Raw genomic sequence first — 27,322 nt, 5'->3', positions numbered from 1 at the left:
TTCATGGATCTGGGAAAAATGCAACACATGTTTTTTGATAAAATGCATACATATATAAAACCACTTCTTTTGGCCAAGTATAACAAAAACACAATTTTAAAAATAACAAATGATTCTGCTTTACAGAATTTTGAGTTGTGTAACTAGGTGCATAGGCCTCTGTGAACAAGGAAGCAGATAACCACCTTCAGTGGGCAGAGAAGGGGAAAAGCAGAAGTTCCATCATAATGGATATAAGAATCACTGAGAGCCAAAATGTGCTAATGACATTACACCAACCCACAATGAGAGCTTAAATTTACACTGACACCATTGGATTCCAACACGTAAGGGCTTTATTCCTGTTAATTAAGTAATAGTCTCTGTCTCATTAAATATATGCTTGTTTGGTAAAGCCATAAATGCAATCCTAAATGTAAATTCTTAAACTACTGATTGCTGAAATGCTAGTGTTATTCTCTTTAGGCATAAATGACCCAACCATTCAAAGAGTTGCCAAACTCAGTCACCGTAGGAGTGAGTGTTTTATCTAATTTATTTCTGTCCTTGGGCTGGATTTGGAATATCACCCACTACTGCGCTAACCTCCAGATGTTTCTGCCTATTGCACTGCATTCCCTAAAACAATGGCTGCTGCTGACTTCATCTAGCATAGTACTCCATACAGAGACACACAGAAAAATATGTATAACCAAATAAAATTAGCAACATTGATTCTACATTTGCAAGTCATTCATCTCATTTAAAAGGCCTAAAATGGCTCTCAGTGTCTTTTATGGCTGCAGAACTAAAATTATACATATTCTGATTTCTGTGAATTCAAACTGTTCTATAAAATCAATACATAAAGCCAAACTTCTTCAAGATTGCTTTCAGCAGACACAGTGCTATCATAACTTAATATAAAGAGCAAATAAGCTGGAACTAGATTTTAACAGCCAATTATGAAGTCATTACCTGGAATGTTTTCCATTTTATTTTAATTAAAATTACCGTACTTTGATCACAGATCTGGTAGTTTAAAAGGGTTGACATTAACTGATCACTTATATAAATGTATTAGTAACATTTTATAACATATGAGCAACTTTGAGTTGGTTCATGTTTCCAGAAAGTCTTAATAAAGGAAATATACCCTGGATTTGACTAAAACATATGCTCTTTGCCCAGATAGCAGACAAAGGAAAGCCAGACTTTCCCCCATAGAGTAAAGCAATACAGTCCTACATCACAAAATAAATTAGGAGCGGAGTGCCAGTGCAGGCTACCCACTGTGGGGGGTGGGGCTGAGCCCCAAACCTGAAGCCTACCTGCAAAATAGTCCCAGACCACTGCAGTACAGACAGTGTAACCATTAGTAATGGGGCTGTAGCACATCATTATTATCTAGTGTATCCAATAAAGACAGGAGAGTTACCTGCACACTGGCCACAGCTTGCAAGGGGTGTTTCCAGTGTGTCATGGGTAGACCTATTCTGGAGTTGGAAAGTATAATTTCCAGCAGAAGTAAATATATGCCTTGTGACCCTAACAACATTTCAGTGCAAGTGGGCACAAGACTCACTGGTATCTAATAGTTTCAGTTAGCCTCACAAGTTCCAGTGTACCCAATTCATTAGTGTCATAACCTGAATATAAAAAGAGGCATGTAATATATCAGTAGAAAGTTAATAACACGTTGATCATTAATATTATGGCAGGTATGCATGGAGGACGATGCTAAATTACAAGCTTATTGGAAATTATGTTGTTAGCGTGTGTCTAACAAGCAGAACTGGAGTTATCCCATCCTAGACAAAGGAATGTGGTTCTGCCACTTTGAAGATGCTTCTAAGACACATTAAGAGATAGTGGAGATGTATTTACATAAAAGGTAAGCAGATCTATCATGACAACAAGGGGAGGAAACAACCACTCAGCATCTTGGCAGGGGTATGAGACTGAAGGAAAAGCAAAAACCAGCAGAGGAAGAAACTAGCATAGAACTTCCTTCACCTGGAGACCCCATGCCACTTTTATCACAGCTTGAATTTACTATGGAGTAACCTTCTGAAGAATTTATTTCAAAGGCTTAGTGAGCTGTAAAAAAGAAGAGTAGAGACCCCATGTTACATTTCACCTACAAAACAAAGGAATTGAGCACTTTGTGGGAGATCCTGATCTTGGGAACAGTGAGCCCTCATGCTGGAAGGAAATGTGGCAAGAATCTTACCTTGAACCAAGACTATAATTTTGTTAAGTCTTAGAAAATGTTTTCACTTTGATTTGCTTGGAGCCCTTTCTAATTCTGTCCTTTACACCTGCATTCAAAATCCTAACCATCTCCTTTTATTAACAGACTCATACTGTGTTTGAAATGATTGTTAATGCCAGTTAAAGTGATAAGCTGTTCCTTTCATCTTTTTAGAGACACAAATGAACCTTATTAATCCTATTAGTAGTCCTTGAAAGGGATGGACATTGCATAGCACACAGCTTGGGGACAATTGGGCACAGGAGAATGCTGCAGTCATCTTGCCAGGCATCACCAAAGTTGATGGATACCAAAGTGTGGCTGGGATGTAACGAGCTAGCTGCTGGAATCAGAGTCGCTGATTCAGAGCTTAGAACACTGTGTGCTTGTGTGCTGGCTATCAGTGCCCAGGTTGAGAGCCACATCAGGGCATTTAAGGTACTCAGGGTTAGAAAGCAAGTGGTAAAGTACCCTCTACTAGTCTGGGTTGCACCCCAGAACATGATGGGCACCTTATCTTCAATTGAGCTAGCACACTAAAAATAGAAGTGTGGCTGCAATAGCACAAACAGCAGGAGAAGCTAACCCCCCTGAGTACGATCATACTTCACAAACATGTCTTGTCTCATCTCTTAAAAGAAAAAAAATCCACCACAAACAATCCCTGATAGTTCAGTTACTTGTATAATTAATAAAGTCATCTCTATTTAGCACAGTAATCAGTGCATTTTAGGATAAAGCCCAATGGAATTTTCTTCCACTTGCGTGCAATGTTAGTTGAGCTCCCTGCCACCCCCAATCAGCTGCTTGTTTTGTTACAGCTGGTTTTGCTGTCAGCATTTGTTTAGGTTTTTGCTTATTTATTTCTCTGGCAAGAAATTGTTTGTCTTGTGTGCTGTTTGTTCATTTGCTGCTTTGTCTCACTGACTTGCAGAGTTTTGTTTCTCTGTTTGCTTGTCTGTGTCAGGAAAGGTGTCCTGTCTTGTTTTCTATGTCTTCCTTACCAGTTATATGCTACTGCCACCTGCGTATTAACACAACACATTTTACTGCTACAGGTTGGACCTCCCTGGTCCAGCACCCCCCCCCCCCCCAAACCAGGGAGTTAGCTGGACCAGAGAAGATCAATGCCAGCCTTCTGCTGCCAGCCACTGCTTCTGTCCCTGGCCTCTGGGCTCCCAACTGCCAGCTACCATGCTCTGGCCTCCTGCCCCACCTGCCAGGCTGTGGCTCCCACCTGAGGCCCTGGCTGCTGAGCTCCTACCTCAGCTGCTGGCCCTGGGGCTCCACTCCTAGTCACTGGTCCATCTCTCTGGTCTAGCAACATCTGTGGTCCTGCTGCACCATTTTTTCTCCGTGAATGCTCCAACCCCAGAGCCCAGCATATGTTGCCTGACCGAAAGTCCTGAGCTAGAGAGATTCAATTGTAGTTAACTTTTACATTTGGGTTGGCCAGCACTCTTTTTATCTCCTCTCATTAGGGGTTTTTGTTTGATGATTTGTTTGTTTGAAATTAATTTTCTTGCAATATAAAAGTAATTGTTCTGAGTAAAATGTCCATTAAGATGGAGAATGAATGGCAGCAACTAGAAGATGCCTGGTTTACAGCGTCAATCCAGCAGTACTGGCCTCAATCCAAGAGTAAATGGATTAAATTGTACGGCCTGTGTTACCCAGGATGACAGTCTAGATGACTTAATGGCCCCTTCTGACCTTACAATGTATGTACCAATGAATGCCCCTCCCATATCCTTCCCTTAAAGGTTCTAGAGAAGGGATTGTCGCCTCAGTCAAACTATATAAAAAACAATAAATAGTCTAGTAGCACTTTAAAGACTAACAAAACATGTAGATGGTATCATGAGCTTTCGGGGGCACAACCCATTTCATCAGATGACTGAAGTGTGATAGTTTGTAACAGGAAAACTATCTCAACTACCACTCTGAAGCTTTCAAACCATATAGTGTGAAACAATGTTCCTCAGGAGAATTCCACCAAAGCCAATGGCCACTTATGAACCAAGAGAACAAATGCAACCTTGTTGCTGTCAGTTCCCTCATAGGAAGCCACCAAGCGGACAAGACACAAGATATACAACAGAACTAGTTGCAATGCAGAAAATAAAATTGAGAGTGACCTAACACTAATTTAGTTTTTAAAATCCATTCGTGCAGCTTCATTTTGGGGGTTTGGAGCACTGTGGAGACACTGGGTAACTTCAAAGTAAGGCAAGACACGACTGTGCAAGCTCTTTTGTTCAGCAGAGGGTTAACAAGCCAAGCCCTTAATGATTTCTTAGCCAGATATATTAAGAGGAAAAGAGGCATGAACTTGCAAGAAAGTTATTCTTGGGTAAATTTTTATTTTTTATTTATATCCAGTTCTGAATTTGGGTATGAAAACCAAACACTGAGAAGGATCTAGATACCCCAAATTCCTCCTGAAGCAGAAGCAGGAACAGGTGGATGAAGGAATTCAGGATAGATTTTGCCTTCTCTACCCTTCCAAAAATCTACACCAACGTCTAACAACGGTTAACTGGTTAAACAATAAAATGTTAATCATTTAACCAATTAAATGTTTTGATCAGTATTTACATCCCTAGTTCTTGCCCTCTCACATGAAAGGGGGATGAAGCATATGGAATGTTGTGTCAGCAGGTGTGAGACAGCAAGGCGTCTGGTGGTCCTGGGACAGTGACTTCACAAGTACTTGGTGTAGTGCCCTATTCCCACATAGGCTGAAGAACAGTGGCTGAGCTGTAAGGAAATGGTGAATCACTGAGGGGCAGTATGCACATGGAGGGTATTTACATAGTTGGGAGGTGTCCCATCTTATCCCAGGTACAGCCATAGAAAGGAGGAGGGGGGGTCCCTTCAGCATTCCCCTGCCTCCAGCTGCAATAATAAGTGGACAAGAAGGCAGAAGGTGCCACATTAAGCTAGGAAGCAGCTTGAACAGCAGCACCATCAGCTTCTCCCATTGAGACTCAGGTACAAGCACAGGTGCCAACTTTTCAAACTGCTATGGGATGTTCCATTTCTGGCTCTTCCACAGGCCCTGTCCACATTCCACCCATTCCCTTAAGCCTCCACCCTCCCAATTCCTTATTTTCTAAGTTAAAAATCACTTAGAAAAGTTAGATGTCTGCAAGTCACCAGGGCTTGATGAAATGCATCCTAGAATACTCAAGGAGCTGATAGAGGGGGGATCTGAGCCTTTAGCTATCATCTTTGCAAAAATCATGGAAGATGGGAGAGATTCCAGAAGACTGGAAAAGGGCAAATATAGTGCCCATCTATAAAAAGGGAACTAAGAACAACCCAGGAAACTACAGACCAGTCAGTTTAAAGTCTGTGCCAGGAAAGATAATGAAGCAAGTAATTAAAGAAATCATCTTCAAACACTTGGAAGATAATAAGGTGATAGGGAACAGCCAGCATGGATTTGTAAAGAACAAATCATGTCCAACCAATCTGATAGCTTTCTTTGATAGGATAATGAGCCTTGTAGATAGGGGAGAGGTGGTGATGTGGTATACCTAGACTTTAGTAAGGCATTTGATACCATCTCGCATGATATTCTTAGCAATAAACTAGGCAAATACAACTTAGATGGGGCTACTATACGGTGGGTGCATAACTGGCTGGATAACCATTCTCAGAGAGTAGTTATTAATGGTTCGCAATCCTGCTGGAAAGGTATAAAGAGTGGAGTTCCTCAGGGGTCTGTTTTGGGACCAGTTTTGTTCAATATCTTAATCAAATATTTAGATATTGGCATAGGGAGTACGCTTATTAAGTATGCAGATGATACCAAGCTGGGAGGGGTTGCAACTGCTTTGGAGGACAGAGTCATAATTCAAAATGATCTGGACAAATTGGAGAAATGGTCTGAGGTAAACAGGATGAAGTTTAATAAGGACAAATGCAGAGTGCTCCACTTAGGAAGGAACAACCAGTTTCACACATACAGAATGGGAAGCGACTGTCTAGGAAGGAGTACGGCAGAAAGGGATCTAGGGGTTATAGTGGACCACAAGCTAAATATGAGTCAACAGTGTGATGCTATTGCAAAAAAAGCAAACATGATTCTAGGATGTATCAACAGGTGTGTTGTGAGCAAGACACGAGAAGTCATTCTTCCACTCTACTCTTTGCTGGTTAGGCCTCAGTTGGAGTATTGTGTCCAGTTCTGGGCACCACATTTCAAGAAAGATGTGGAGAAATTGGAGAAGGTCCAGAGAAGAGCGACAAAAATGATTAAAGGTCTAGAGAACATGACCTATGAAGGAAAACTGAAAGAACTGGGCTTGTTTAGTTTGAAAAAGAGAAGATTGAGGGGACGTGACAGCAGTTTTCAGGTATCTAAAAGGGTGTCGCAAGGAGGAGGGAGAAAAATTGTTCTTCCTGGCCTCTGAGGACAGGACAAGAAGCAATGGGCTTAAACTGCAGGAAGAGAGGTTTAGGTTGGACATTAGGAAAAAGTTCCTAACTGTCAGGGTAGTTAAACGCTGGAATAAATTGCCTAGAGAGGTTGTGGAATGCCCATGTCTGGAGATATTTAAGAGTAGGTTAGATAAATGTCTATCAGGGATGGTCTAGACCAGTGGTCCCCAATGCGGTGCCTGCGGGTGCCATGGCACCCGCCAGGCCATTTCTGTGCACCCGCCGAGTGATTGGGGCCGGCCCCGGGCACACGGCACATGGGCGGCCCTGCCCCCAGGTGCGCGGTGCATGGGCTGTGCCGGCCCCGGGCACACGGTGTATTGTCATCCCCACCCCTGGGCATGCAGCACAGGAGCGGCGCCAGCCCTAGGCGTGTGGCACATGGGCACTGCCTGTTCCTGAGTGTGTGGCACAGAAGCGGCGCCGGTCCCGGCCCCGGGCATGCAGCACATGGGCTGTTCCGGCACCAGGTGCACGGTGTACAGGCAGCCCCACTCTGGGGTGTGCAGCACAGAAGCGGCGCCAGCGCCGGCGCCAGCCTCGGGAGTGCGGCGTATGAGTGGCCCTGCCCCTGGGCGCCCAGCGTGTGAGTGGCCCCACCCCTCAGGCATCCAGCAGCCCCAAAAGTTGGGGACCACTGGACAGTACTGGGTCCTGCCATGACGGCAGGGGACTGGACTCAACCTCTCAAGGTCCCTTCTAGTCCTAGTATTCTATGATTCTATGATTCCTGCTGCCGTTATACCCTGCTACACTCCCAATCCACCTCCTGCCCTGAGCTTGCCCCTCCTCGTTTCTCCCTGCAGCCTCAACTCCCAAATCACCTTAAAACATTTGAGAGTCAATTCAGTGCCTCAGAAATTTAGAAATGAATAATACATATTGAACAGCTAATACACAGTGCAGGTGTGTGTTTTGCAAGCATCCTCCCCAATATTCTTGAATCTTATATTTTGCATCCCCTATCACTAACTGGTGTTCATTAATTCAGCACTTTTCTGTACTACTACCCTTGAGTTTCAGTGCTGCAAAAATATTAGTTTTCAAATTGTGTTTAACTGTTCTGTATTTTGGTATTGCTCAATATTTGTTTATAGCATTTAGATATATGTTACTAGGCCTTGGGATAAATAACTACAAACTAAGGACAGGGACCAAATCAGCTCTACACTTTCAAAATCTGCAGCTGGAGAGCCATAAATAAACTTATTTCCACCAGGGAAATAAAAAAAATAGATGGCAAAGATGCATCAGATAAAAAGAAACAAAAAGCTAAAATAATAGATAAACAAGTTTGAAAGATACTGTATTTCAACTTTCTGTGATCCTAAGCAGTTCACAAAATACAACTATATTAATTAGCGCTGAATTTCCAAACATCCACACACAACATAAATGTTTGTGCTTCAAAGTATTTGCAGTGAGGAGGAAAAAGAAAAAATGCAAGAAGAAAATAAGAATAATTCTTTGTCTGAGCTGTCACATTCTGTATCACTGGATTCAACAACTAGAACTGACAGGTATTTGGCAATCCTCCAGCAAAGCTGTAGTTTTCTCTAGGGCCACATGTCACTATGAGCCATATGTAATGTGGTACATAGAAAGCTGGGGGGGGGAGGGTAACATATTTTGATTTTTCTCACTTTCACTGAGCAGCTCTGCCATTTGAAAGTCTGCCATTCTTACAAAGTAATGAAAGAACCAGCACATTAACTGCATGAAAATTTACATTGGCAAAGGTAGCCTGCTAGCAAGATGGATGCTCCTGATACAATCTATTAAAGAAAAAAAATAGGGAAGATTTGCTCATCAATCCAAAATATTAACATTTCACATTACTACTTCATAAACTTAAGCTTAACCCTTTATAATTCAGTGCCTTTCAACAGAGCAGATTTGGATGCATATGGCAGAATCATGGATGTGACTCATTCAAATCAATCCTCAGAGAGACTAAATAGATAAGAAAAATACCAGGCAATTCACCATGGGTATAAAACAAAGCTACAGCAGTTCTAGCTGGGCACAAGTGCAACATAAATTGTTGAGTTGGAAGGCACTGGGAAGATAACCACTACCCACATAAGAACGAATTGTCTGAAAAACAGACATTTGTTAAAGATTGTATATTTAGTGGGGTCTACATGCCCTTTGATGTTTACACAGGGATTTGTTCTTGGATTAATACCCTGTTCCAGATTTGTTAGATTTTGCTTGTATTGTGCTGAGTGCAGGAATATATGTTCTGATTCATTAAAAGTAGCAGGAAGCCAGAGTGCAGAGTACACTAATAGCTATTCCAGGCAGGCAGAAGCTCTGCAATGAAGCAGAGAGAGAGAGAGAGAAGCAGTTTAAGGAATAAAACTCTTATTTGAATAAATTCCCCCTCCCTTTCTATTCCCCTTCCCCCACTCTGGATTATCTTTTTCTTAAAAACAAAACAAAACAAAAATATGTCTTTGTTTAAGAAGTTTTAACAGGTTCACAAGTCTTGTAAATATTAGAGACAACATTTACAACAGTGAGCTTTTGTTTAGAAAAAAACATTATACAGTAATATAATCTTTGGATCTCTCTATTTACCAAGTTGCTGACGGAGTGTCTTTACCCTATCCATGACATGCCATTTCTAGTGTGGTGTTTTTAATTGAGTGAATTCTCTGACTATAAACATTTAACAAACCAGGAATGCTTAGGAAATGTTAATATTAAAAAATTGGACACTGATGATGTTTAGGATTTTATTTTATTTATGTATTTATTTGGTAGGCAAACACAGTTTTGGGCACTGAATAAATGGTTACCAAATACCTAAGTATCTGTTTGCCCTCTATCTATTTTGCTGGGCATACAATTGGCATACTCAATTTTCCATAACAACCATTTCCTCTATGTTTTTGACCCATTCCTCTAGAGTGGGATTATTTTTCTTTTTCCAATAGGAGGTTATCAGTAGCCTACCCACAATAAGTAGAAGAAAGATTAGTTAAATAAAGGTTTTCGTTCAATGTTAGGAGAATTTGTGTCTTACCATCGTGGTCACCTGACAAAAGAGTAACAAGGCTCTAACACTGAGGGAAAGTAGTTGGTCTAAAGTAAATAGAGCTGGTTGAGAGTTTAAAAAAATCCTGACAAAAGAAGATTCAGCTGCAAGTAAACTTTTTAAATGGGAAATTTTGAAATTAAGCAATTTTTGTTTTGCACTGCATGTGTGGTATTTTCCATCCTTGAGATAATTTGATAATTTCTCATGGAAGTAACAGAAGAAGTAAATTTATTATTTATATGTATTATTTTTCAATTATTTTCTTTGTAATTAATTTGGGGGCAATCCATGACAATTACCCAGAGAAAGAGAACTTCCTGTTAAAATATTCAAAGGACTTACTGAGTTTTTTGTTTGCTTGTTTGTTTTTGGTTGGCTTAAAACTGCACACAACACACTCATTCATATACTATCTAAATTAGATGTATACAGTAGTGTTGTAATGTTTGCATTCTGTTTTTTGTATGGTTTGTAACATGCTCCATTTCAGATTCTTTAAGATGAAAAGAACCATTCAAATGAAACTTATGACTGACTACTATTCAATTAATCTTTTACAAAATGATTCAATACTTTAAGGCTACATCTACACGATGAGTTTTCTCGGCAAAAAATATGCTAATGAGGGACTCGCGATCTCGTTTGCATATTTTCTGTCGATCTGTTTTTACGCTAGGGGTTTTTGAATAAAAGCAAGCAATGTGGACATTTTCTTTTTGTGCAAAAACCCCTTTTTCTGCAAGATCCTTATGCCCCAAAAAAGGAGGTATACCGATCTTGTGGAAAAAGGGGGTTTTGCACAAAAAGGAAACATCCACACTGCTTGGTTTTGTGCAAATACCCCTAGCGCAACAACGGATCAGCAGAAAATGAGATCATGACTCATGCAAATGAGTCCCTCATTAGCATATTTTTTTGCCAAGAAAACTTGTAGTGTAGACGTAGTCTCTGTGTTTACTCTCCTCTTTGAAAGTATTTTTCAAACAGATTGAGATATCAATATATAGTAAATTCAAATTAAATAAAAAATCAGAGTTGATTATAAACAATTACTAGAAGACTTCCCTGGGTCCTCCATGACAGGGGGCTGATGGTGTGGGGGATGTAGGAGTCAGGGGAGGGCCTCGGGTATGGGAGGGCAGGGCAGGGCAGGGCAGGAGGCTGGGGGCATGCACAAGTGAGGACTTGGTGAAGAGGAGCTCGAGGAGGGGCTCTGGGAGGGTGGGGGGATCCCATCCGGCAGGGCTTTCTTCACCACCCAAACCAGAGGGACCTTTTCTCCCCCCCGCCCTCCGACCTCCCACCTGCCAGGAGCCTTGTCTCCCCCAAGACCTACTGGTTGCCAAGGGCCTTCTGCCTTCCCCTTCAGGTCCCTTGGCTGTCAGGAGCCTTCTGTCACCTTCTAATCCCTTCCCCCACAGCTGGCATGGGCCTTCTCTCCACCCAGCCCTCCCTGGACAATGGGCCTTCTCTCTTCCCCCCTCCAGTGCTACGACCAAGGACTGGGGAGAGGAAAGGGTTTGGGGTAGGGAGGCTACTTACCTTACCCGGTCTGGTGGCAGGCAAGATGGCAGAGTCCCAGCCCTGCTGGCCACTCTCTTGGTAGTGCTAAGGTTACCAAGGTTATTATATTATGAGTTAGTAGATACTGATACAGATACACTCCCTCTCAGGGGTGTCCTCTTTTTTGAAAGTTTGAATATGGTAACCCTAGGTCGTGCTATTGCCCTGAGTGACCCTTCTGCATATAGCTCTCTCCTGTGCTCACTGTTCTCAGTGGCCACTCTCAGCATTGCATCCCTCTTCTCTGTGCTCTCCCTTTCTCTGCCCCCTCCCTATTCCCAGAACTTCCCATTTTCTTGGCACAACCAAACCCTGATGTTGGTTTAAGTTAGGATAAGAGGAAGCTACCTGCCAAATTTGATGGTACTAAATCTTACTGTTTAGGAGGAGTTCTTGAACAAACAGATTCATAGATGGACAGACAGATGCACATTTCTAAAATATCTAGATAGATGTGCAGATAGCTAAGGCAAATTTGTCAGGAATCACTGTCATTTGGAAGCTTTTGCAGTATTTCTGAACTCAATAAATATATCCCTCATAGTTCTTTCAATTCTGCTTTACAAATAAATATTTGTACAATGATCTGGTTTTCTTCTACACTTAGCTAACCTATTACTGACTCCAAACACCTATATTTTTCTACTATTAAAAAATAAGGAGAAAGCAAGGGGGCAAGCAGCCATCAGTCATAAATCAATCTCATTAAGAGGCAAAGTGCACCAGGCATCATAAGTCTAAGAAATCCCCAAATATTTTTATCTTAAATTCACCTGCCCCTTGATCTTCTGTGTTACACAACTAATGAAACTTGCCATGTAATATTATGATGAAATGAACAGTTTACATTTTGAAGTAGAAATCCTGTGCTATGCCAGATATACCACAGCTGCAATATTGAAACCTGAAACTACATGAATAGGTGAAGAACTCTGACAGTGAAAATGCAGTCCCTGTATGTCTCCTCTTTTTAATAATAATAAAAAGAATGAAAAAGTCATCAGTTGCACCTGCAGAAAATTCAAGATGAGAACTCAGAAATATCACTGTTAAAAGTGAAGCAAGCCTATAGTTCGAGGGGCCTCCTAGAACACATAGTCAAGTCTGTCCTAAGAACCCATTGTCCCCCTGATGTCAGAGATGTCATTTGCCCAGTCAGGCAAAATAAACTAGCAGCATGAGACTGAGGAAAGGGAAAAAAAAACAAAACATTAAATATGTTATAGATTTGTATGTAATAAAACATTTACCTGGCATTGCTTGGGTCCTTAACTCAAATAAGTTTTAAAACCAATGAGTGGTCCTGTGGCACCTTACACACTAACCAGAATTATAGACTCATGAGCTCTTTGTTAGTCTCTAAGGCACCACAGGACCACCTGTTTTTAAATTTACAGACTAACACAGCTACCTCTCTGAGATAAACACGTTTTGTTTTTCTTTTGGACTGGGGCTGGAGATGAGAAGTTCAGAATGCAACCTGCCCCAGGGAGAGAGAACAGCCCAAGCCTTCTCTCATCACAGCAGCTTGGGGCCAGGTGAGAAGCTGTAGCAGGCACAGCCAGGGGAGGAGTGCATGTCCCCCAGCTGGGGGACCAACAGACATACAAACAGACACAAAATCAGACAAACTCACTGAAATATATAGTAGATAGCTGTCCTGTTCTCCACGCCTGCCCCTTGCCGGCCCAATGGGGTTTTATCTGTCCTAGTCCCCATTTCTGGCCCCTTGCTGCCCCCTGTGGTCATTCTTCAGTATAAATGTCCCTCCTACCAGAATCTTCCCTATTTATTGTTTGAGAAACAACCAAAGTCCAAACACACCCCATTGTTCTGGCACAACCAAACCCTTACCTTGCTTTAAGTTATGATAAGAGGAAGCTACATACAAAATTATGACATCCCAGTTTTAATGTTTAGGATGAGTTCTTGAACAGACAGACTGACAGACAGACACACATCTCTAAAATGTATAGTAAGATAAATGACTACCAGAAAACTATTTTGCCCAACATAATGAGTCCCATTTCAGTCTGTAAGCAGTAGCTAGGCTAGCTATGTTCCACGTCCCTGATTCAGGAAAACTAGTACATATTAATCCTTACACATGGAAAGTAATAAAGGGGCCTGAGCTAAGGTGAAGCAATTTGGTCATTTCACTGCATTCTACTAGAAGAGTTTTTTCCAGACATTACATGGACCTTTTTTCTATCATTCATTTGTGCTTTACAAGTTTATCAGTGAACCACAGCTGAAAGAGAGAGCATGCACTGAGTTCAATCACAGCCAGCCTGGATTTGTAAAGAACAAATCATGTCAAACCAATCTGATAGCTATATTTGATAGGATAACAAGTCTTGTGGATATGGGGGAAGCAGTAGATGTGGTATACCTAGATTTTAATGAAGCATTTGATACAGTCTCACATGACCTTCATATCAATAAGCTAGGGAAGTACAACCTAGGCGGGGCTACTATAAGATGGGTGCATAACTGGTTGGATAACCACTCTCAGAGAGGAGTTATTAATGGTTCGCAGTCATGCTGAAAGGGCATGACAAGTGGGGTTCTGCAAGCGTCAGTTTTGGAACCAGTTCTGTTCAATATCTTCATCAACTATTTAGATAATGGCGTAGAGAGAACGCTCATACAGTTTGCAGAAGATACCAAGTTGGGAGGGGTTGCAAGTGCTTTGGAGGATAGGGTCATAATTCAAAATGATCTGGATAAACTAGAGAAATGGTCTGAAGTAAATAGGATGAAGTTTAATAAGGACAAATGCAAAGTACTCCACTTAGGAAGGAGCAATCAGTTTCATACATATTGAATGGAAAGCGACTGTCTTGGAAGGAGTACTGCAGAAACGGATCTAGAGGTCATAGTGGTCCACAAGCTAAATGAGTTAACTGTTGAAAAACAAGCAAATGTGATTCTGGGATGCATAAACAGGAGTGCTGTCAGCAAGACATGAGAAATAATTATTCCATTTTACTAGTCACTCATTAGTCCTTAATTCGAATATTGTGTCTACTTCTGTGTGCCACATTTCAACAAAGATATGGAGAAATTGGAGAAAGTCCAGAGAAGAACAACAACAATGATTAAAGGTCCCAAAAACATGACCTATAAGGGAAAACTGGAAGAACTGGGTTTGTTTAGTTTGGAAAAAAAAAGACTAAGAGGGGACATGATAACGGCTTTCAAGTACCTAAAAGGGACGTTACAAGGAGGAGGGAGAAAAATTGTTCTTCTTCATCTCTGATGATAGGACAAGAAGCAATGGGCTTAAATTGCAACAAGGGACGTTTAGGTTGGACATTAGGAAAAACTTCCTAACTGTTAGAGTGGTTGAACACAGGAATAAGTTGCCTAGGGAGGTTGTGGAATCTCCATCTCTAGAGATATTTAAGAGCAGGTTTAGATAGACATCTATCAGGGATGGTCTAAGATGGTACTGGATTCTGTCATGATGGCAGGAGAGTAGACTCGATGACTTCTAGAAGTTCCTTCCAGTTCTAGTATTCTAAGATACTACCTCTTAGAAGACAGAATGCTGTATACTGAACCACCTGTAGTTTTCAGTTGTCAAGACAGGGTGAGGACAAGATATAGTGTTCTGCAGTAATCCAGCCCTGAGGTCATGAAAATTAAGCAGCTAAATCAGCATTTAAGAGAAGGGTGCAGCCTTCTGGGAAGCCAAAAGGTTAAAGAAATAATTTCTTGCTATTAAAAGTATTTAGGCACCAATGAAAAGTTAAGAGTATAGGACCCAAAGATATTGGACCACCTTATCAACCAGAGGATAGATGCCCTCTACAGAAAGTTAGGTCACATATCCTGGTTGTGCCTCCAAATGCTTTGATCTTCTCACCTCTCATCTCTCCCGTGACTGAATTTGAGCCAATATATGTATTTTTCATTTAGATCCTTATTTCTTTCTTTCCTAGTTCAGTGTTTCCCAGCCTTCCCAGAGTACTATACCTCTTTTAGGAGTCCAATTTGTCTTGCATACCCCAAGCCATTAACATGGCTGCCGCTTTTTTCCAGGTTGGAGATAAAGCCTTTTCCGGAGGATCTCTTATTCCTACTTTCAAAAAGGCTTTATTTTCTGGAGAATCACGTCTAGACTGGCGCTTTTCTCCGGCTTATCTCCAAGCCGGAAAAAAGCGGCAGCCATGTTAATGCAAATGCCGCGGGGGATATTTAAATCCCCCATGGATTTGCCTATTCCAAAGTCTACATTAGCATCCCTTTTCCAGAAAGGGGTGCCAATGTAGACACAGCCTATGAGCTTAGGTCAACGTATTCAGCATTAGGTTAAATTTGTAATGAGTGTGTTTACACTACTGAGTCCCTCCCATTGACCTAATGGGCTTTTAAAATCAACCCCTGAATTCCACCTGAATAAATGGAGTGATGCCAGAGTCCACATTCATGTCTTGAAGTAAGGGCCATATAAACACTGAAGTTTTTGGCCTCTAGGTGATTACCCAGAGCACTCTGGTGTGATGCTCTGGTGAACACTTGGAACTCCAATGCTCTTCAGTCAGGTGAGCAGCAAACCCCTTTGGGGAACTTCTGAATGGTTACTCCCTGTTGGAGCAGCATGGAAAGCTCACCAGTCCAGCTGAATGTGTGTGCCCAAAGGCATGAGATCACTCCACAGGGATCTTCAGGAGAGATGTTATATCTGATTGTGGGGAGAAGGAAGAGGGTGTGCAGGCAGACCTCTGAACCAGCAAAAGAAATGCGGATATCTATGCCCAAATTGCACAGGGCACAGTGGATAAGGATTACACCAGGGACACATAGCAATGCCATTTGAAAATAAAAGGACTTAGAGAAGTGAACCACAGGACAAAGTTAGTGAACAGCTGCTCTGCTTCTGAGCCACAGATATGGGAGAGTGGCGACAGGCACCCACTACCACCCACAACAATGTTTTCATCCCATGAGGCATTGGGACTCTAGCCCAGGATACCAATCTGCTGCAGTGACTATGGGAAAGCTACCCACAGTGCATCACTCCTTGAGTCTATGCAACCTCAGTGAGGATGTGCTCTGTCAACTACAGCCACCTAGTGGGGACATATAAAATCACATTTTTAAATTGGATGCTCACAGTCAAATTAAATAAAATCAGCCTAATTTTATAGTGTAGGCATACTCTTAGATAGAAATGCATCAAGCCTTTACCACAACTAACAGCACCTGGCTGCAGGGTTATGTGACTCCTATTTTACAATATGGCCATTTTTTAAATTTTTTAAAATTTCATTTAATTCTTAAGTGACAATTGTTTCAAATACATTTTTAATGTTGTGAAAGTCCCCCTTCATACATTGGAATTACTTCATACATTGGAGCTAACTTCCTCTTGGATTCACATTTCCTAACTCACATACTGTAATGCCCATGAGATTATCTCTCTGAATGAGGATGCAAAAACTACACAAATAGCCTCTCTCGCGATAGCCAGGCACTTCCACTTCCAGTCAGAACTTTGGAGTGTAGAGAAGAATTAAATAAAAAAATAACAGAAACATAAGCTAAACTGGTTTCTATGGAACTATTCATAGTCCCCAATTCCAATAAAGCAACTTCAACAAAGCCCCTAAAGACATGATAAATATAGATAATTTGGTGAATCAGGCCTATAATGCATAAAATTAACCACATGCATATGTCTTTGCAGGATTGGGGGTTTTGCTGGCATTTCTTGACTTCTGAGAAACTAACTGTGCCACTTGAAAGGTCCCTGAATCTATATTTAAATGGTGGCAGTACATATCTGCCCCTTTAAAGTTCACATCAGCAAATTACTTCTAAGATATCTGCCATTGTAAATCGCAATTGTTCTCTTTCCCACATTCATCCATCTCAATGTTTTGGAGCAGATTTACATCATAAGCACAACAAAACACAAACCTTCTAATCTAATAAAGTTTTGTTTGTTTGCTTTTAAATAAATTTTATTCTCAGAGTCTAGATATTTTGAATGTTCCACTAGCTTCTCCTCTTGACAGAAAATACATGGCCAGTTACCAGCTCCATTCTTTCACTCCAATTTTCTGTCATTACCCAATGTAACAGGCAGCTTTCTTATGCAAATTATCATTGTTCTCAATATGTTTGCCCGGTCATAGAACTCCTCATTTCATGTTATTTACACAAGATTTTTTCCCTGAAAATTACGCTGCACCAACAAGATAAAGGACACAAAGAGAATTAAAAAAAATGTTTAGCTGAGTGACAGGAGAAACAGTGGGACATAATTTTTCAATTTTGATTCACTGAAAACACCGTTCAAAAAGGAAAAGATTGTTCATTTCATTGCTGCTTTTAGATTCCCCCCCCCCTATGTAAGGGGTTTATTTAGTGCAAAATCAACTCTTCTTAAAACAGCAAAATTATAACTGAATCCATCTTCATCTAATTTAATGACAATGGAATACTACAAAGACAAATTCTCTGTCTGGGAAAAATTACTATTTTGTCGCATGTCTGCCTTAGGTGGCTGTCAAGGCTTCTTCCCCACTCTGGCACCAGTGGGGAAGTGGGGGCAGAAGTGGGGGCTGCAAAAGTACCCCAAAACCTTATCTTTCCAGGCTTTGGTAAAAAACTTCCCCCCAAAATCTTAACTTAGATTTCAGGGATAAAATTCCGCTGCCACCACCCAAGTACTGATAAGAAAATCAGGAGAGAGATCACTTGGGAAATCTCACCCCTAAAGTACAAACCAGGACACAAAAAATTAACCAATGCCAGGTTAAGAAAAGAAAAGAAAAAGAACTTCTATTATCACCACAATACTCCTGTTGCAAGCATAATGACTAGATGGAAAAGTAACAAAATAATATACTCCTGGAGGAGAAATCCACCATAGGCCAGGAGCTTAGTTACAAAAGAGAGCAAAAAGCTTTTTTAAATGCACAGATATAAGATCCCATTTCCCAAACCATAAAACAATAAAACCTAATGGATTTATCTAAACTTTACCCTACTTACAGAACAGTGAAGAGTCTATTCTTGGAGGGAGACATTCTGTCTGTCCTCCTCAGTAGATGGAGAGAAAAACTGCCCAGGACAAAGGAAGGAGAAACCAAATATTCCTTTGTCCCAGTTTGAAATTCCTACCTACCTTTCTATTGGCTGAATCTACCTGACTTAGGTAAGGTTAACCCCTTAGTTCCCAGGCTGCTGGCTAACCCCCATGATCATGACAGTGGCATTCATTTATTCGGGCCTTAAAGGTAGCCTTCAAATCTGGAGAACTGGCATTGTGCCTTTTTCTGCTTCCTTATGATGTAAAAGGAATGCTGTACAAGGATTTTAGAACTGGACAGGAAACCCTGCTTGAGTTTTTTAACATTAAAAATTTAGGTCCTGTCTGGGGTTGTGTATACACTTTAAGAAAATGCTAAACACTGACTATGCTATTATGGAGGCAGCTTCACTACTACCAACAATAGTGAAAGTGGGAAGTTCCTAGTCCACCACAAAAAGTCAATACCAGATGTAATAAAGTAGATGTGTTTATCATTTGTTTCACAAGAATACACACACACACACAACTGGTCAGTGTTGTTTATGTGAAAGAGTTCTCCTTTCATTGAAAGGAGAAAAAAATGTCAAGGCACACTAATATTAACGGAATGGGAAGCAAACTATTTTGTTCACTCCACTTCGTGCTTGGAGACTGATTTAAATTCACGATGAATGCTTCTCTTAATGATATTATCCATTTAATACAACCATTAGAAAACTATAAAATTAGCATAAGGGGTAAAACCTCACAGAACTGGAATGGAGTTATTCTGCTAAATTAATAATAGGCAACTAAACAGATGCCTTTCATTAAAAGTAACTATAAATTCAATCAAGTCTGTCATTTGGATCAATCTATATAACTTCAATAATGTTTCAGTAAAAATTCAGCAAAGACTGTCAGAGACAGAAGAGAGAGAAAAATAATTGTACAGTCAGAGATTTCCTGCCAGCACACTGAAGTCATTGTCTTGAAGAACATGACACACATTTTTCTACCACTGTAACTGTCAGATTCAGTAGACTGGGCAATTGTTGTTCAAGACAAATGGAAATCTATTTATGGGCAGTGGCTGAAGCTATTAATTTCAGCAATGTGGTACATGCTGTATGCACATGTAGATCTTCCCAAACTCGTTAGTAAATATGTGCAAGCTTCTATGAATTTTTGACTAAACTGAATGTTTTCAGGTGAGTGCTGAGAGCCACAACACAACAGTAAAACTAGCAGGAATATTATCTGTGTAAATATTTGCAAGAAGGTGCTCATGGCAAGTTTATCACAGCAGCACAAAAGGTGAAACTGCAGAATGCCAGACAGCCTACCAATTATTGAGATATGTTCCCATTTTGTAATCAACCAAAACTTTATCCAAGATAATTAAAACTTTAATTAACTATTAGCATTTTGGACACATTTCTGTTTCAAGTAATCATTAACCATATGGGCCATTAACAGTTTAAAACATCTGTCCTTCCTCACAGGATTCAAATACAGTCAGGCTGAGATTTTCAAACATAGGCACCTCAAGCTGGGTGCTTAAATCCACATTTAAGTGCCTAAGTCAATGGCTGATTTTCAAAACTGCTGAGTATCCAACAGCTCTCACTGAAACCAGATAGGTACCCAGCACTTCTGAAGATCAGGCCACTTTATTCAGACACGTAAATACAGATTTAGGCATGACTGAAAATCTTGGCCTATGTAGATTAGGGCTGCTGGGTTAGGAAGTTAATCATTCAAATTAGGAGCATCTCATTTAAAACAAACATGTGTGCAACACATAATGGGCATGAAGGTTAAAAGAAAACATGCGTATGATTACCTTTGCCTTGCGAAAATGGTAGACTATCAGCATGCTTATGAAGTCCAACAGCATACAGAATGTTTGGAATGAGATGATAGCAAGCCGTAAATACTTGTCCTCCTGTGCATAGCAGGGAGTATCATCTGTACAGTAAGAACATCCTTCCCTGCAGGGTAGGCAGGTGTAGACTTCCTCAGATATCTTGCCTCCAGAGAAGTGATTATCTGTATCTTTCTCTGAAAGTATCAAATGGGGAGGGGTGTGTGTGAGTAAACCAACTTTAATTCCATGGCACAGGAGTTCACACATACAGGAGCAAAACACTTCTCTAGTGACCTCTCTCTCTGCCCCACCCCCACACACAGCCCCATTTTCCCCTCACTGATTTACAGCATAATTAGCAGGGATTGAGCCAATCAGTTTACCTGGGAAATGCAATCCAGTTTAGACATGAGAGGAGGGTGATTTTACATGCCAAATGTTTTCTGATGATTTTTAAAATGGGTTCATATTAAAAAGTAAGTTCTGTGAAGGCAACCAGTAAATGACAGAATTGATCACATCAGAAGTCTGGCACCTTCGAAAAAGAAAATGTATACGTTTATATTCGTCTTCCTGGAATGTGGAAGGTAAGTTGCTGCTGGCAGTGAGCTTGGTGGGAGAGTGGGGGGTCCAGGCCGTATGGTACCTGCCCAGCTGCTTTCAGGGCCACAGTGTGGCTGCTCCTGGGTCCGGGGGCCCCCTGAATCCCTCTGCCCTCTCTTTCCCCCTCAATGCCCTCTGGCTCTCAGAGCCCCCTGCCCCATTCAGCCCCGTGCTGACTGTCCCTCTCAGACTCCCCACATATCACTGCCCCGCTCCCAGCACCCACACTCCTTGCAAGCCCTGGGCACTGGCAGCAACTTCCCTCTGCCCTAGGTGGAGACTTGCAGCCAGCCTTGTGGGTAGCAGCTTGGGACAGACCCTGCCCTGAACACAGGCTGCCCAGGGAGCCTAGGGTTGCCAGGTGTCCAGTATTCTACTGGACAGTCCGGTTTTTGCACCCTCTGTCCAGTAAAAAATTCAGAAAATACTGGACATGTGCAATATCTGGTATTTTCTGTTTTTCTGGCTGGGCGCTAGACGGAAGCCTGGTGGGGGCGGGGGGAGTGGCTGGGAGGTGGGGCCATGATCGGTGCTGAGAGCCTGTGGTAGCACGCAAAAGCCTGGCGGGGGTCAAGGGAGTAGCTGGGACTGGTTTCTGCACACAACCACAGGCTCCAAGCACCAACTGCGGACCCACCTCCCAGCTGGAAGCCTGTGGTTGCGTGCAGAAGCCGAGTGGGGGGAGTGGCTGGAAGTCCCAGGCTGGGAGGCGGGGCCGAGAAAGGCACTGGGAGCCTCTGGTTGTGTGCAGAAGCTGGGCAGGAGCGGGGGAGTGGCTGGGAGGCGGGGCGCAATCGGTGCTAGGAGCCCTTAGCTGATCGCGTCTAAAGAGGAGTGACGCCTTGGGGAGGAGGAAAAGCCCTGTCCTCTTGTGGTTTTTTTTAAATATATCTTTTACTTGTCTGGAAGTCAAAGAAGAGTTTTTGAAAAATAAGAAATTGATATAAGCTGCACAATCTAATGCAAAATATATGATGTAGGATATAGACTGTTGATTGTTTATAATAAAGTTAAGTATTAAACATAGGACGTGTTCAGTGTGGGTGTTTTTGTTTTTGTTTTGTTTTTGCTCGACAAATTTTTAGCCCGTGTGTTCGGTACTTTTTGGGAGACCATCTGACAACCCTAGGAGCAGCACTCCCTGGAGAAGAAAAGTTTTAGCTTCTCCCCATAAGGTGGGAGACACTGCTTGGAAGCAGGGCTCGGGGTCCCAGCAAGTACAGACCCTGATTTTGTATTGTTCCTTAATTCCATAAAGATATTATCTCTGGAATTCATTACCCCCAAATTATATAAACTCCTATTTAAGTTACACTTGTTCAGCACACTACAAGATGAAGAACTTGTTCTTGGTTTCTATATACAATTTTCATTCACAAACACAAACCGTAAGAGTAGAACAGGGCTGGCCCACAACATTTTGGCACCTGAAGAGGGGAGCTCAAATGATGCCCCCATGCCCTTGCTTGGGCCAAAACTTTGAAATATCTTAATTCTGCCTTCTTCCTGTTCTACTCCTCTCATGGTACTGCAGAGAGAATACATATGCACCCGCAGCAGACACAATTTTCTACACTCTGGGTCCTAGTGGCGCCTTCCCTCCCACAGTCTGGCACCTGAGGCGGCCACCTCAGTTCGCCTCATGGTAAGGCCAGTCCTGGAGTAGAAAGTCTTGTAAGTATATTCCCATTTTGTTTATGTAAATCAGTGATTCCCAGTTTTTTCCATACTGTAAACTCCTTTTCCACTCCGTGAAACCTTCCTGAATGACCTTCTATTCAGGTAGAATCTTTTGCTGGGACACTTCCCTCCACCCCCAGTCAAATTTAGCAATATAGCAAGAGTATGCAGGTCATGACCCACAGACAACGGTTTGCAACCCACAAAGAGCCAAGGCTTGGCAGTAGAGAATCTGAAGTATATATACTTCAGGTACACTCTCATACTCTTCAGATGTATCTTTACAGTGCTGTCTTAAATCCATGCCTCACTGATTATACTGTTGTTTATATCTGTGTTAGGGGGCCATATGGCTATGCGTATTACACATCGCTAAATGAATCCTGCAATGTTGATGCACCCATAGTATATAACAGTTGAAGAAACCAAATGAACTTCTGCAAAACTTGTTAGCAGCATAGTGGCAAGTTGGGAATTTCAGGAGTTATGAGGAAGAATTTACAGGCCGATTTAGCCTCTGCATAGTAGATACAGGCAGACAGTAATACTGCAAATGAACTACAGAATTAAATGGAGTAAAGTAGAAAGGAAAAGGAGAGATGTACAAAAAAATAGTAAACTGAATTTACTTGAAGTGCTAAATACTAACTCTAGGTAGGATTTCATAAAAAAAAAACCTTGGGGAAAATTTGATGCAAGCTCCAAGCAATTTAGCATCAATATAAATGTGACATCTTTCATCAGTTTTCATAAGAGCAGAGAATTGCTCCAGTATCTTCCATCAAAATTACCCTGCTGCAGCAATGTGCGCAATATGATCTGCATCAGTTGATTCCTTCTTCATCTCAGTGGTGCTGTATATGTATATGGCTAGTAAAGCACTTTTGGAACCTATAGAATGAAATTCTCCCCACAGCAAAAAATATCTGTTAGGATAATTCTCTCTTTTTTTTCCCCAGGTGTGTGAGATCATGTGCACATTTGCATACATAGGCTAAGGTCAGGTCTATACTGGGGAAGAAATTTGATTTAAGATACCCAACTCCAGCTACAAAAATAATGTAGTTGGAGTTGATGTACCTTAAATTGAATTTCTCTAGCACCCCTATTGTGGGAGGTTGATGGCAGAAACCCTCCCTCACTTTCCCTTACTCCTTGCAACCCCTTAGATACCGGTGTTGACAAAGGTGACATCAACGGTCGATTTAGCGAGTCCTTATTAGACTCGCTAAATCGAACCCTGAAATATCGATCTTCGGGTAAGTATAAACAAAGTTTTAGTCTGTAGAAGATCAGCACAGAATGTATACATTATGAATCTCATCATATTGTCTTAATCAGAGTTTTAGCTTTCCAACTCAATAACATCACTGTAATATCTTGATATTCGCAATAGGGTTGTCAAGTGATTAAAAGTAATCACAATTAATAACATGATTTTAAAAATTACTCAGGCTGTTAAACAATGTAATGTCACGTATTTAAATAGTTTGGATGTGTTCTATATTTTCAAATATATTTATTTCAATTACAACAAGAATACAAAGTATACAGTGTTCATTTTAAATTTATTTTTTATTATAAATATTTCCACTGTAAAGGGCAAAACAAAGGAATATTTTTCAGTTTACCTAATACAAATACTATAGTGCAATCTCTTTATCATTAAAGATTACTTTAAAAATGTAGAATGCAGTGTAAAAATTGCACTCAAAATAAAACAATATAAAGTGTTAGAGCCTACAAGTCCACTCATTCCTACTTCCTGTTCAGCCAATCACTCACACAACTAAGTTTGTTTATATTTGCATGAGATAATGTTGCCCACATCTTATTTACACTGTCACCCGGAAGTGAGAACAGGTGTTTGCATGGAACTGTTGTAGCCATCAACAAAAGATATTTACTTGTCAGGTATCTGAAAGATTCAGATGTCCCTTCATGCATCACCCATCACTCCAGAGATTACATGTCCATGCTGATGACAAGTTCTGCTCACTAACAAGCCAAAGCAGTGCAGACTGACACACACTCCTTTTCATCATCTGAGTAAGATGCCACCAGGAGAAGGTTGATTTTCTATTTTGGTGGTTTACGTTTTGTAGAGACATTGTCCTTTTAAGACTTCTGAAAACAGGCTCCACATCTTTTCCCTCTCCGATTTTGGAAGACACTTCATATTCTTAAGGGTAAAGTGCAGTAGCTATCCTGAGAAATCTCACACTGGTATCTTCTTTGTGTTTTGTCAAATCTGCTGTGAAAGTGTTCTTAAAATAAACAGCATGTGCTGAGCCATCATCCTAGACTGCAATGTCATGAACTATATGGCAGAATGCTAGTAAAGCAGAGCAGGAGACATACAATTCTCCCCTAAAAAGTTCAGTCATAAATTTAATTAATACATTATTATTTTTAACAAGCGTTATTAGCATGCAAGCACCATGACCAAAGCATGAATGGACATATAAACTTTTAGCATATTTGGCACGTAAATACCTTGCAATGCCAGCTACAAAAGTATCATGCAAACGCCTGTTTTCACTTTCAAGAAGATAATATAAACAAGAAGTGGGCAGCATTATCTCCTATAAATGTAAACAGACTTGTTTCTCCTAGTAATTGACTGAACAAAAAGTAGGACTGAAAGGATTGTAGACTCTAAAGTTTTACATTGTTTTGGTTCTGAGTGCAGTTATGTGACAAAAAAATTACATTCCATGATACAGTGTTCACTCTGCGGTACTTGTATGAGGTAAACTGAAAAATACTATTTCTTTTATCGCTTTTACAGTGCAAATACAGAGCCCTGCCTCTCTTCCCATGCCTTCCTCTGAGCACCCCCCATGCCCACTCCTCTCCCTCCCTCCTTCCCTCCCTTCCTCGCGGTACCTCCTGCATGCTGCTGAACAGTTCCTCTGTGATATGCAGGAGGCACTGGAGAGAGAGGGAGGAGTTGATCAGCAGAGCCAGAGGCCCTGGGCATGATTGCAGACTTCCTTGATAGAGCCAGAGATGACTCGCACCCCTAGGGAGAACCTTCACAGACCCCAGATTGAGAAACACTGGGATATGGATTAAACGTTTCGCATGATGTAAAGACTGAACCTATTGTAATTTTTTCTTAAATCTAACCTTGACCAATTGTCAAAAATTATTTTCATCCATGTTCTCAAGCATTTTTAATGTAAATTTTACTCTAAAGCTTTTTCCATGTCTATGCACATCACATGTTACTGGGAAAAAACAGCTGACAAAGAGTTACACCCTAAGAACATGGCTTTATAGTACAACAAGCCCTGATTTAGCCACATCTAGTGAAATGATTCCAGTTGTCTTTAAAGAAAGGTTATTAGTATGCATCTAAGGCACTGCTATCTTTGAGTAAGTATGTGATGAATATCTTTTCTCCTAAGAAATATTCCTCCTTACAGTTAATTTGCAGATGATATATAGTGAACTTGGATGATATTTTTCAAAATGTGACAATAAGTTTTCCATTATCAACATATACCCCCTCACAAAATATTGCCACTTTTATATGCATGCACACACAACCATTCTAACAACCATTTCTATCTACTGTCCTGGATGGCACTGAATGGGAGTTTTGTTGATGTGGGGAGTTCAAACTCACCCAATCCTCCACTTTAAATGACCTGACACATTGGTAAGATGGCAACATTTTCCTCTACATGTGTCAAAATGAAAGAGTTCCACCTTCCCTCCTCAGGCCAATTGTTCATCTACTAGACTAGAGGGATGCAACATCCACTCAAACTGAGAGCAACTCAAGTGATGCATGAATCAGGAACATTTCACTGCAGCACTGACAAGAATGGGGCTCCCCTATGTTTCTTGTACTGTTACAGCAGCATTCAACTTGGGCCCAAACACAGCTCCAAAAGGAGACTTTTCTGCTTTTATTCTGGTTTTATTCCTGAAATCTAAGTATTTCTAGGATCATCACAGAAGTATTCACCAATTTCTCTACAGAAGTCTTCAGTTACAATTAATTATTTTCTTCTTCTTTGCAGCTCAGCATGTTAAATATTTTCTATTGTTACTGTTATGTGAAATGTAATTTTCAAAATCATTATTTGTCCAACACATCTGGAAAGTGCAAATCCTAAAATACTTAAACGTGGTACCTATTCTGAAGGACTTTAGAAGTCCAGAAAAAAACTCAGTAAATTTCATAAAACCTGACTAGTAACTACCACATGAGAGAGTACAACTGACATCAAACCACTTGGCAGGTCCTGAACACCATGCCAAATTAAGCCATTTCAGAGGACACAAAGAAATAGATGTTTAAAATTCTCACAGCATAAAAAGCAATAAAACAACAGATTAAAGAAATGTTTTATAAGATTTCTGAGGGTTTTTTTTTGTCTCATCAGTGATGTTTACAGCATGGAGTATGCTGTTACCATTTCAATGCAATGTTATTTAACAGTGAGAAAATGATAGAAGGCTAACTAAGGCAAATGTGAAACTGAAAAGTCAGTCCTGAAATAAATAAGAACTCAGATGATGTAATGTAGGAAATGGCTGTATATCAGTACTTATTCTAGAATCTCCTTTCTACTATATTGTTATTTTTGGCCTGTCATGACTGACACTAAAATTAACGCCTGAAACCAAGGCCTACTGATGGTCACTGTATTTTTAAATGTCTAATTATAGCCTTCCTGTATAGTTTATTTCTTGAAGAGGGTCACTTTCTGCCCCACTAGAGATCAAAGACCTTGTCTAAAGTTCTATCATCTACAACATAATCATCATTAATTACCCATGCAGAAGATGAATACTGAATTCTAAGAGTGCTTAGGGAAGCCATGAAATACACAC

At 40.8% G+C, this 27,322-nt stretch overlaps 1 protein-coding gene across 1 annotated transcript in view; it reads right to left on the bottom strand.

The window, feature by feature from the left end:
* Positions 1–27,322, bottom strand: part of GPR158 (G protein-coupled receptor 158) — a 330,476-nt gene that overhangs the window by 133,586 nt on the left and 169,568 nt on the right. The window contains exon 4 of the mRNA XM_006115288.4: positions 20,165–20,382. Coding sequence (XP_006115350.2) covers positions 20,165–20,382 — 218 coding nt within the window. The remainder of the gene's footprint in view (positions 1–20,164; positions 20,383–27,322) is intronic.

Source organism: Pelodiscus sinensis, chromosome 2 (assembly GCF_049634645.1).
Source record: "Pelodiscus sinensis isolate JC-2024 chromosome 2, ASM4963464v1, whole genome shotgun sequence".
Taxonomy (NCBI): Eukaryota; Metazoa; Chordata; order Testudines; family Trionychidae; genus Pelodiscus; species Pelodiscus sinensis.
The sequence above is the reverse complement of the archived record's forward strand: the minus strand, read 5'-3'. Positions and strand labels throughout refer to the sequence as shown.